This window comes from Photinus pyralis, unplaced genomic scaffold (genome assembly GCF_008802855.1).
Source record: "Photinus pyralis isolate 1611_PpyrPB1 unplaced genomic scaffold, Ppyr1.3 Ppyr1.4_LG7, whole genome shotgun sequence".
Lineage (NCBI taxonomy): Eukaryota > Metazoa > Arthropoda > Insecta > Coleoptera > Lampyridae > Photinus > Photinus pyralis.
Window position 1 is genome coordinate 1509854 of NW_022170738.1, and position 13294 is coordinate 1523147.

General features: G+C 35.3%; 1 protein-coding gene across 1 annotated transcript; it reads right to left on the reverse strand.

The window, feature by feature from the left end:
* Positions 1 to 739: 739 nt before the first annotated feature.
* On the reverse strand, positions 740 to 13011 carry LOC116177374 (heparan sulfate glucosamine 3-O-sulfotransferase 1). Its single transcript, XM_031496345.1, has 4 exons — positions 12848 to 13011; positions 12372 to 12472; positions 11673 to 12141; positions 740 to 3252 (listed from the first exon to the last, which is right to left on the reverse strand). Exons 2-4 carry the CDS (start codon positions 12431 to 12433, stop codon positions 2686 to 2688), a joined length of 1098 nt encoding a protein of 365 aa, XP_031352205.1. The 5' UTR covers positions 12434 to 12472; positions 12848 to 13011; the 3' UTR covers positions 740 to 2685.
* Between the last annotated feature and the right edge of the window lie 283 nt (positions 13012 to 13294).

The window sequence follows — 13294 nt, forward strand, 5'->3', positions numbered from 1 at the left end:
AAGGTGTTCCATTCTTTTTTTCGGAAAGTTATTCGCGAGTATGAGTTTTTCATAGAAAAGATCAATGTTTTTAATTGGTTATTCGCGAAAAATTCGAAAAGTATGCATTTTATAAAAAAAAACTGCGGAGAAAAAAATAGTAGCTTTTAAGAAAACAAAGAAAACGTATAATCTTAAAAAAAAAAAAACCTTCCCAGGAGTAGGTAAAATTGATACTTTTTAATTACGAAATTAGGTTTTAAAGATTCTGGAAGTCCGCAATTCCAATATCTCCAATTTTGTCAACGTAAAAGTGAACTTTTTCCTGCAGTTGCCCAAACAATTTGCAATTTTAGCACTTTCAAAATTCAAAATTTAAAGAAGACGCTTGTAGTGTCGTTAATTTCAGAAATTGCAATCGGGGATACTAATAATACCCCTTGAAATTAGGTGGTATTTTATTTTTTAATTTCGGGAAATGCTATCTACATAAAGAACGTCCAGGATACATACAGGGTGCTCACTATTATGACAGTTGTTTAATAATTTATTTCCCATACTAAGGCAGCGTTCAGTTGTTTCTATTGCAGAAAACAAATTAGTAACGTAAAATAATTGAATTTGTTTAATCAAAAATAAATCTTAATTAGGCTCATTTGGTAGTTTTTTTTGTTTTCGATGACTTTACTTCACATAATTTTTCAAAAAAGTTTAATAATTCTTTATTAAGCGGTTAAATCAATAACATTAATCTAGATATCCTACATGAAAATAAAACAGATGAACGTGTATGTTTCTTATTAAACCTTGAAGACGTTACCAGTAAAATGGTTCAAAACGTTCGCCATTAAATATCACTATCACGAGAAGCGTGAAAAAAAATCTAATTCCTTGCATAAGGGTGCTAACATGTTACGTCATTGAAAAGAGAAAAAAAATCTCTATCAAATGAGCCCAATGAAAGGGTACATTGCTATTAAAAAAATTCAATTGTTTTCCATTACAAGTGTATAGGTCTACAAGTATTAAACCGCTCTGGCCCCCACCCCGCGCTATTATGGCCACTTTCTCACTTCCTTATTTATAGGAATATCTTTTTGAAATCTGAACACAGATGCTTCTTATAGTACAGACAAGCATATCGCATATTGTAAAAATCAGATGTGTGCCTGCGCAAACTGGGCAATGTCCACTCTCTTATTTAAGGCTATATTTTTTTGAAGTTTTAACCATAGATGCTTCTAGTAAAGGCAAACATATCGCAAATTTTAAAAATCAAGTGTGCGTATGCGCAATTTTTTATTTATAAAAATATTGAGGCTATATTTTATTTCCCTTTGTATACATAAATTGACCGTCTTATGACGAAAACCTTTTTTCATTTTTTAAAAATTATTATTATGTATTCATACAAAACAAAAAAAATACACCAAAAACTTGTGTCAAAAAATTATGTATGGAGTATGTTTTTTATTTTTATTTTCTAAAACCTCGCTCCACCTTTTATTATTTATGTTTACAGTAGTGCCTAAATTACAGTCACCGCCACCTGTGCTGCCTTCAATTTCGCCATCTTATTAAAAATTTATAATCTACCTATGGCAATCATAGAGTAATATTTAACAATTTTCAGGACGTGTTTGCCGGTTCTCCTTCAACTTCTAAGAACATGTTATGAGCCGTAAACAACCGAAAAGAACCGACAAAAATAATAAGGGTTCCGGTTCTCAATACCGGTTTCGGTCCGGTTTACGGTTCTATTTCGGTCCGGTCAGGGTCCCTGGCAAAATCGCTTCAGAAAAGAGGTAATGTAATATTCGAATTCCAAAGACACTTCTAATGCGGTCGTACTGTATTACATCGCAATTTTTCCGCGCTTGTCACACTGGAGATTAATTTTCATGGTCTTGGGGTGGAGATTCTTTCGTTTTTTGCACCCTTTGGTTAGATTTTCCTTCGCCTGAACTGAATTAAGGGATAAAATAAAGATATTCGGTATGTAATTTCATTATTTGACTTGTGCCGATGTTTTTTGCAAACGGCGAATGTATGTCAAAATGTATACCTGAATTAATTAATATTTGAGTTCCAAGTCATTTGTGCTGTAACCTCTTTTTGCCCTGCACTAATTTTCAATTCAAATAGTAAACGTACTTAATGAGCACGAAGAGAATTTCATTAACGGGGAAAAAATGCAAATACTGCAAGGCATACTATTGGAGAAGAGAAGGAAAAAAATTGTGAATTTCCTGGAGAATAAAATAAAGCGCGGCTTGTTTCCATCTGAGCGATTTCATTTAAAACTAAATGTTTCTTGTTGCTTTCTGCGAGTGTTTACGATAGGAAATGCAATTTCCGCCCTAACACTTCCTTCAAGTTGACAAATTGCTCGATTTCCTTAACGTAAATAAATAAATAATTAAAGGTGATAATTTCACTTACAGCTACATCTAAATTTTCTACTAGTCCCATTTGATAACACGATCTAAACGCTAAGGAAGCAGTACCTAAATCGTTGCGCGCTCGGGATTTTTGGCGTAATTTATCTTAAATACTTACCAATGATGTTGTACTACCGGTAGACATGCCAGCGGAAAACTTAATCACGCAACCGAAAAACGTCCGCGTGGGGATAATAAGAGAAATCAGTATGCATGACCCAGTGCGATAAAAAATTTAAGTACGGGTACTAAATGAGAACTAAGGTTACTCCTCGGGCCATCCCAGATCTTCCCCAATTAGTTCGTAAAATTTCTGATTATGCTCGCCGAAATACCTTCTCAGTTTGGAAACAACAAATGGATCGACTCTGGGATGTCGCCTGCCTTTACTCTCTCGCAAGCACCTGTCGGAAGTCTCGTTTCTTAAACAATAAAACCCCTTGGTTTCGTTGAAATAAAAATTATGCGTTCCTATTCGGGATTCCAGCCCGAGAAATTTCTCAATCTTCTGTAACTGGGGCACCGGATCTTCTATTAGTAAATCTCCGTTAACGACTAGGATTTGTTCCCTCGGGAAAACTTCTAACCATCTGTGAACGTAGTTGTGATATATCGAGATAGCCAGAGGTCTGTACTGCTCGTTTATAGATCCGTTTGACATCAACGCAAGCTGCTCAAAGGCTCGCTGAGATGACGAACTTGGAGTTACCGTCGATGCCGTCGCGGCGTGAGTCCTTAATTGCGTATAGTCCGAAATTGCTCTCGTTACCGGCTCCCTAACTATTAATATAAGTTTCACGCTCGCGTTCATCGCCCTTATCCTTTCTGGTACCTATAACAAAACAAAGTAATTAGATTCATCTCGTATTTCTTACTACAAATTTCCGATCAGCGAGATACATACGTTGCGGAAATTGAGCTTTTAGCCGAGGCTTCCTCCACAAGCAAAACACCATTAAATTGAAGTACTCCGCTTAATGTTTACAAGGCTAATAAATCTGTGCAAAAATTGATGCCCTAACTTTTATTTTACGATTGCCCAACTTTTAATACAAAAATACATTCTCCTAGCAAATAACACTGATTTATTACCAGAAAGACCACAAACGACTGAATGTAAGGGAAGCTTTAGGTGCATTAAAGGTCACATAAATTACGCCCGAATGAGGAAAGTTTAAATGAAAAATTTTGTTACATAACACACTCTGGAAAATGTTACGTTTATTGCAGGAATGCGGAAAATAAGGGAATGGATTTGAGCATTCAATTATGGAGACTGTAGGGACGAGATCAATTGGGTGACACTGATTAAATTCCTAACGTGAATTGCCCATAACTTGCGTAAATCTTTTTTTACGCTGCGGATCCAACCAACAGGTGGCGCTTTGAAAGTTTATCATGAGGCACCCTTTCGAGCTTAATTAATTCAGTTTGTGAATGCTTCGCTGTATATACGAATTGGGTCTGTTCCATTAGAGGAAGATTAAGTAAATTACTTGCGAGGGTCGGTTTTGCGCCATTGTCGGATGTACACCACCTATATGGTGGGAAAAAGGGGGCAGTCTCGCTTGAAATTGAGGCTACTATAATTGTTAACAAATGAGCTTAGGTCTATAATGTTGGAATTTCCACTAGACTGTGCTCTAGTTATATTTACAGCGCATCCTGTCATTCCCATGCGTCACAAATTTTCTTTCCTTATACAGTTTTTGATTTACCACCAACCATAGGAACCCGTTTGAAATTTTGATGATTTTCACATTAATTCCTTACCACTGAACTTAATCCGGCAGCGAGGTGACGAAACCCCTAAATTTCGTATTAAGTTTTTTTCTCAATGAATTTCGTTTCATCAGATAATAACGGGTCATCTTGTATATTATGCGAATGTTTTAACTTAATTTAATTCTGAAGAATTTCATTATAAACAGAGCTGGGCAGAATACTTTCAAAAATTATTTGAATACTAAATATTAAATACTTTACACAAATCAAAGGTATTTGAATACTAAATACTTTTACGTCCAGCACAAGCGAATACTAGATACAGATACATTGAAAAGTATTCAAATACTTAAAAAAATAAGTATTCAAATACTTTAGAATGTATTCGAATACTTTCATAAGTATACTTTCATAAGTATTCGAATACTTTCAAAAGTATTCTAATACTATCAAAGGTATTCGAATACTTTGAAAAGTATTCGAATACAGTAAAAAGTATTCAAATAATTGTCACTCAAATACATTAAAAATGTAAAATAGTATTTAAAAATAAGTAGTTTAAAATAAGTTTAAAATTAGTCTTAATACTACTTAAAAAATCAAGTTATATTTTGTATGGGGTTAGCTTTTTTATATTTCTATTGTTATATACAAATTTAAGGGGAGTAAAAGCGTAATATTATTATTATATTATTATATAGGAGGTACCTACCAGGACCTTTCTTATACCAGTTATATCCTTAAGAATACGTGTACCAGTTTTCAAAGCGATCGTACGTCGTGCACATGATACGTACGCCTTTCTGAAATTAATCCTAGCAATTTTGGCACAGATCCATTTTTGACCATCCGTTTGTCCGTGTGCACGATAGTCTGTTTAGAAACGTGCGATCGCTTTGAAAATTGGTACACAATGGTCTTAAGGATATAAGAAAGGTTCCTATTGTTTTTTTACGTAGACTATTCAGTCAAAAAGTTTCACTCCAGGATCGTTCTGTATTCAGTTGTATCGGATTTTTATATTTGATTTTGTGACAATGGAAACTTTCCCTAAACATTTCTAAATTGTTCTCAAATATTTAAATAACTTAAAAGTACTGCCTTTTTTTGAGGCCGGAAAGAAAAATGTCTGAGATCGACCGGGAAAAAACATTTTCTTATAGAATTTGGCCCGTAGAATCCATAATTTAAAACAGTTTGAAGATTGGGCTACTAGAAGTTACAGCCCTTTGAATTTTCTATCGAAATTGGTTTCTAGTCCATAACTTTTGATTGAGAAGTCTAATCGAAAAAGTACGGATTGTTTTGGATTCTACGCACCAAAATTAATAAGAAAAAGTGTCTTCCCGAGAAATTTTGGTGTAGTCGATTTTTGGTAAAAAAGGAAGGTTATACACTGCCTTTTTTTGAGGCCCGAAAAAAAAAATTGTCTCAGATCGACCCGGAAAAAAATTTTCTTATAGAATGTGGCCTGTAGAATCCATAATTTCAAACAGTTCCAAGATTGGGCTACTAGTTCAAACGTTACAGCCCTTTTAATTTTCTTTCGAAATTGGTTTCTAGTCCCATAACCTTTGATTGAGAAGTCTAATCGAAAAAGTACGAATTGTTTTGGATTCTACGCACCAAAAATAATAAGAAAAAGTGTTTTCCCGAGAAATTTTGGTGTAGTCGATTTTTGGTAAAAAAGGAAGGTTATACACTGCCTTTTTTTGAGCGCCGAAAAAAAATTGTCGCAGATCGACCCGGAAAAAAATTTTCTTATAGTATTTGAATACTAAAAAGTATTTACAAAATCGAATACTGCCCAGCTCTGATTATAAATAAGCACAGAATTGGTTTATTTAATTGGAAGTTATTTTAGTGTCTATTTTTCCAGTTTAGAGTTGTTTTTAATTGCATAATGTCTTATTTAAATTTTATCAGATGTAAAAATTGCGTGTTAGAATGTAAGAAACATCTGATCGTTGTTTTTTGTGTTAGTGCGACATGCCCCGGAATATCGACACCGTTCTTTTGGCCATTTTCAATGGATTTGTAAGATGAATGGCATAAATTAAATGCACATGAGGATGTTGGCTCGTGCCAGCGTGAATTTGGCTCGAACAGCAAGCGTTTTGTTTTATAAAAAGGGCTTAGGCGTTTAGTTTTTCCATATAGTTTGAGATTGTCATCATAATTATTGAACATTGAATGACAAAATGATCTGTGAATGCTTTTTCGTTTGTACTTAAAGCACACATCCGAAGTAATTGATAAATTAAGAAACTGCCCCGACGACAATAATACCCGAAAAAGGTCAATCTTGGCACGCAAGCATGGAAAAGGTCTTTAAGAAGTTATATCACGTAATCCTTCAAGTAACGCACACCGTAAATAGTTACCATTTTACGACGGGCCTCACTTTCTGTTATTAAAGTAAAATTCATTTAACCTTTCTTTACATAAGGCGTGAGATGCTTAAATAATAATTTTGGAGAGCGGCGGCCGAATTAAAAAAAAAGAAAAACCCACTTATTCATAAAAGTAATTTACCGCCGACGCTATTCTCTCAAGAAAACTCAATTAAATTACCGTCCTGTCACACAATGATGAAAAGAATTTATCCTCGCTGCTATACTACTTGTAGTAGGATAAAAATAAAACGTGCGCAGCTTTTCGCCTAGATATCGCAAAACTAAGTGATTATAAATTACGGCAGAGAGAATTGCCGGAAATTGTTACGAATTTAACGAAGGAAGCGTGGAAGTTTCTTATTGCCAATCGTGCTTTGTAGTTATAATTATTAAAGTTTTTCGTTCGGCGTGGGTTGCTGTGGGAACATTTGATAATTATTAATTTATCGAAGGGGGGGCTACCAACCTCCTAAAGTCAATCGTCAACCTACAAGTTTATAAGGAACCGTACACACAGTTTTAGCAGAAGATGATGGCCTTCCACAGCCTTCAGGTGCAACTTGAATCCGTGGGCCCTTCTTGAAGAAACTGGGAGCCCTGAGGGCATATGCATATGGGACAGTTTCAAATATGTACTCCTTTTTTGTGACAAATCCCTTGTTCCCTAGTTCACTTGTATTGCACAGTATAAAAGCAAGTCACTCGCTTTTATACACTTCTTCTGTACCTTCAACCCCGAGGAGTAATTTTTGCGACTACGAGGTTAATAACTTTTTTAGCTTGCTACCATAATTAGAAATCGGAAGCCTGGCGCTTTATTTCGCTCGTTAAATTTTTTATGCATCATTGAGGGCTGATCGCATTTCACACGAATAACCCCCAAACATCGTTATATTTTTGCCTTTCGTTTATGTTTTATTAAACAACCAACAATTTGCATTTAATGACGTAAAGTTATACATTTTGTAAATACCTTCATTATTTCGTGAAATTTATTGGAATAAATTCACCCTTGTATAATGTGACGGTGGTATAAATCAAATATGTGGTCCACGTTGAGCACCAAATAAAATGTGCACTAAAACCACCAGCAGCACTGTCAAACTAGCTCCAGCATTAAGAAAACCTTTAAAAGGAATAAATAAAATTTTTCTAAATGCGGTCACTAATAGTCCGATACCACATGTATAGAGTCAAAATTTTAGGATTCATTATTAAATTGGAACATTATCAAAAAGGTGTGCCCTTAATTATGTACACAATTTAACATCAAAGATAATTAAATTTTTAGGCAAGGTCTGTATATTCTTCCCTTGACTACAGATTCGAACGATAACAATAATTACACGTATTAAGCTTCTGCTCTCATTAATTTTGGATAAAGTAAGCTATTAACTAATGGATGAGTAAACGCAAAAAATTCTAATTAGGCTCCTTTCTTGGGTCTCGACATTTTTATTTGCGTGCGGTACTTCTCGCGTTAATAATGCATCGACCATTTCAATACCTGAGAACTGGAAAACCTTTGGGTATTGAGAGCGGATTCGTCATTTCATTAAAAATTGAAATTTCACGCAAACCTCTGCCGTGAAAGTTACACATGCATCTTTTAGCAGCGTAGGGATGCACGGAAAAATGTTCAGAGAAATTCGACATAAGACGTAATTGTTCACATTTTAAACTGCGGTTTCAATAGTAGGAATATAAACATCGATAGTTTTAACTTTAAGGAGTTTGAAAGGGTCAATGTGCAAGTTCCTCATTAAAATTTAATATCTACGTAATATTTACTCATTTACCGAAACCACCCTCTGTGTTAACAGTCCCTGACCTAACAGACAGATAGAGGTATCATTTTATAAGCAAGAAAGAAATTAAAAGAAAAAACACTTAAAATGCGTTTATTGTATATACATCTTGCTACTTAATAAAGACTTTGCTGTTAACGAAATTGCTGTGCCATTTCCAATTATGCCAAACCCCGGATTGTTTAAATTGTATTTTTTTTTCAGGCACATGCTGATCTACCACCCAACCCACTATACATGCGTATTATATACGTAGGGTTTTAGTCTACAAATCTACTTTTTATACGAAACTGTGCTGCTATAGGGTTAGTCATATTCAAAATAATCTCTGCAGATACAATTAAGTTAGTCTCGTGAACAGCCATCGCATTGAATATTAGTAATTGTGTTGATTATTTCAGTTTTTGTTATCATTGCTTCAATGGAGTAGAAAAATGGTGAAGTTTCCTGAAGCTTTCTGCGAGTGCTTTATCGCATATCGACCAGAGATTATTATTTGAAAAACAGTAAGTAATTTTAAAGCTTCCTTTATTTAATAATTTGGGTCGATCTCGTACGTGGATTATTTATTGCGTTTGAGTTCCAAAATAAATTCCTTTGTCAGTGTCCAACAATTAATTGTGTATGTATTTGAATCCATTTTACGATCCAAATCTCATGTTCAGATTTTTTTGGGTCCATTGGGATTTATCTCAGGGTTTAAACAAAATTTGTGGTTGAAGCTACTGAGTCTCCTAAATTACTAATTTCGATTCATTATTAGTATTTTGTTTTGTAGCAAGTGCTGGAGATATACGAGGAGAGATCATAAAAAATTCAGTTTCAGTTTCAATTTATTTGAGCATGTTGGTCAGGTTTTTGTGGGTGGTGTAGTTGACGAACGCCATTGCACACAGCAACATTGTTGTGCAAAAAACTTCATGCAAAACTTATGACAGGGCATCCTGTATATGAAAATATTTGAACTTAAATAAATATGGGGGATTCTTTACGAAATAAACACAGAGTTGGTTGGTTTTATTTGAATTTGTGTTTCAGTATTTCTTTTTCTTCTTAGAAATTAATTTTAATTTTTTAATGTAATCGCTGTTGTAATCCATTCAATTTACGTCTTCATTTGGGGAAGTGGGGACGTTTGGCCCAATCCGTTGTGATTGGGAAATTAGTTGAACATTTTTTAAAGGAGTTTATTTTATATTGGAAGTGGTGTTTTTTTAATATTGGGGATAACGAGATCGGGGCGGCAGCTGAGATTCCACTACGGTTGAAAAGTATGTACACTTGTTTACGCTAAATTACGGGCAGTCAGTCCCAACAAACTTTGTAAGCTTTACTAAGTTATCGCTTTTCCTTGGTAAACGCAATGGAGGTGTGCAAATTCAATTTGGGGGTTGATTGAATACTAATTGTATCATTTCCGATTGGGATTGCATCTGTATATCAGGCCTGAACTATACACTATAAAAACCAGTATGCCCAATTTTTTTAAAGTAGTTTTCAAATGTCTTTTTCTTTGTTAAATGTAATGGAGACGTATAAAAACACACTGGTTTTTTAAATTAATTATGTAATTTGTAATTGTTGGGGAATATACACGTATCACCTCTTAAAAATCATCAATAAATGTTATGCAAATATGCCTAATTTTCATATTTGTCGTTTGCCTTTGGTACACGTAATGGAGATGTATAAGTCGAATTTAGGGGTTGTTTGAACACTAATTACGTCATTTGTGGTGGTTGAATCTAAACGTATCACTCCTTAAATATCGAGTTATTGGGGTTTACTTGAACGCTAATTTATTTACTATTATTCTTGGTACTAAATCGATTCATATATCAACCGTTAAATATCGGGACAAATAAAACTAAAATTTATGATGTAATTCGTGGTTTTTAAATATTTTTTAAACTCGTTTTGCTGTAATAGGCCAGACAACACCAATTCTGGGGTTGTTTGGACATGATTGACATCAATTGTGATTGATATTACATTTACACATAAATAACGCTTTTGGATTTTGGTAATAGTTTCAAAGTTGTTTATTTTTCGGGTGGAATCCTAAAGGGGCGAACTAATTGAATTTAGGGGCATTTTATGTATGTGCAACAACCTTTTTGGGGTTATTTAAGGAACCATATATGAATATTTCACCATATTTGGTGTAATTAAGGTCCATACATGCCTAAATAAGATTTACCCTACCATATGAATATTTTTGCATATTTATTCCTGTATCGTACTACCCCACCTCCGCTCATCTATTCCATATCGTTGTTCCTCGGGGGTTCTCGAAACACCGCTTCGTTATCTCGCACATGGCGTTGTTAATAAATAAAGTCAATCAATTTGTTCGATATCACCTTTACAAAACATAAAACTTCTATCTTAGGTCGAAATGATTATGTTATTGCTAACTTGACATCAGAGCCTCTGGGAAATAAGGGTGACATCGTTTACAGCAAATTTTTAAAGATGCGACTGAAGGGACTGGCACATTGCTTTTTCGCCACTTGACTGTATTTTGACAAGAATTAACTGCAATGCCAAATGTTTAGCATGAAGGTACCTAATGAGGGTAGCAAACGAACGATATTTTCATTTGCTTCAAATTAGGCCGTCCCGCACGGCATTTTCTTAATTAAGTAAAACATGTAATTACGAAATTAAGGTAGGTACGTTTTGTAAAGTGAATTGAAAGAGACGTAGATATGAGAGCATCGTTTGTAAAAGGGTAAGGTTGGAATGATTAAAGGACACATTAAGCAATGGACTTGGAGATAAGTCCAAAATGATTTACCAACTTTTTTCATTCGTACGAATGCGAACGCGCAAAAAGAAACTGCGACGTATTTACATTTTTCGTGTGTACAAGCGCCAGAATGAGATTGTTACAAGATCAAAGATAAAACCTGCATAAATTATTCAATAGTCATTTAATTTTCGTATGACATAGTACACTGTAATTAATCTTGTAAAAAAGCACTAGCTTAAATTATGCATGCCATTGACTTGGAAATTGACTTATTTCTGTAGAAAACTTGTTACAAACACCGACAGGTAGTTTGAACTTCTCAATCTTTAATTCGCTGTTAAGGGCTAAGAACGCATCACCCTTAAAATTTATGGTAGCGAAGTAAAAACAAATTTGGGCTATCAACACCAACTTAGTTCAGCAAGAGCCCTACAGTTTAATAACAGGGAATCAGGCAAATTGCGTGCAATGTACGATAATTTAGCGAGTGCGGATGTCGTGTGAAGCAACTGCTAGATAACTTAAATAATATGGGGTAACAGTCTGCGTAAATAAAAAAAAATGTTACCTCAGGTGTAACGAAGTAGCTCGGACTTTTTTCAATAGTAATTTGACCCTGATACGAATGCGGCATTTTCATTCGGTACCATTCGAGACCCCTGTTATAGTTTTCGTCCCTGTCAAAAAAATGAACCTCTCCAGCCGCCTTTTGGACCATCGGATGTAGGTATAGCATTTCGAGTAGCGCTCTCGTGCCACACTTTCGAACACCAATTATGATAGCTTGGGGTAGTCGTCGTGCGGCCGTTGGATACAGTCGTCTTGATAGCAGAAGTAGGGGTGGACGAGGACGTTCGATACTTGAAGCTTGAAAGGTGTGAAGAGCGCTATCGTATAGCATGTGAAAGGTTAGGAAGAGAGATAATAGCATCACGACTAGAATTGCTGCGGCCATTTTGGGGCGAGATACCCCAACCACTAGTACGCAATCCGATGGGTCACCTTCTACGGAACGCATTGCCGTTCGGGGCAGCCATCTGAAAAAATTTGCGTGCGTTAATCAAACAAGTGGTTGCATTCTATCTGAAAATCACGCGATTTATTCAAATGACATTAATCTAAACAAAGTTTGACCCTTGCAGAGAAGTGGGGATGAAAATGAATTTCGGCATTTATCATTTGTAAACAAGGACGCCCCTTTTTCTTGCTGCACGCACCAACACTAAATTAAGGATAAGCCCAACAAGGCCAAATTTATGTTACTTACAGTATATCTAAATGTGGAGGACGAACGCATGATCGACGCTGATCTGTTTTCGGGGCTCCCATTCTTTTCCTGCCTTATTTCGAATGCATTGCGGAGAGTGTCTGGAAAAAATAAACATTTTATAATCTTCATATTTATTGTTTTGTTTTATAGAGGCGCAGTAAATTGGAAAACAGCGCTTTTACGTTTCGCTCATAAATTGTTTATATATTGGTTTTATTGCGACTGCAGGTTGTAAATAATTCTTTCGAACGCCATTTCTGGAAACGTATGTAAAATTTTTAATGTAAATTGAATGAAGCAAATCTCATCCAGATGCTGCTAAGCTTTTCCGGGATATCCGATGAAAAATTTCCTTAATCCCTGAAGGAATAATCCGGGCAATTCCCGCGTTTTAATGCTTCCTGAAGGATTTGGCGCGTTATCGTTTCCTATTACCTTGTCCTAATTATTCAAATTTTACAGAAGGCACTCACTGTCTGCTGTACGTGTATGGCACCACTGGAACAGTAGGTAATTAATGCGACCGTGTATCTCTGACTGACATCCAAAAGTTGCGAAGTTGTTAAACAAATAAAACGAGTTCGGGAGCGCTTCTGACATTACAAATCTAAATTATCGGATGCTGGAAAAGCGTGGGTTTTAACTGCAACAAGAGAATAGATGAAAGGTCCGATATATACGGGAGCATTATAACTTTGCTGCACAATTGTTGCGGATATCCTGTTCATACAGAAACTAACTTTGTTCACCTTTATTAGTATTTAGGTGCCTGTAAGTCGATAACCAGGGCGACCTTTTCACGTAATTTACGTAATTGGGCTTTGGTTATTTCATAACAAATTCTTACTTTTCAACAATTCAGGACATGCGATGGTTTCAGGTGCATTTTGTAGGTGTGGTACCTATTGATTCACAAAGAG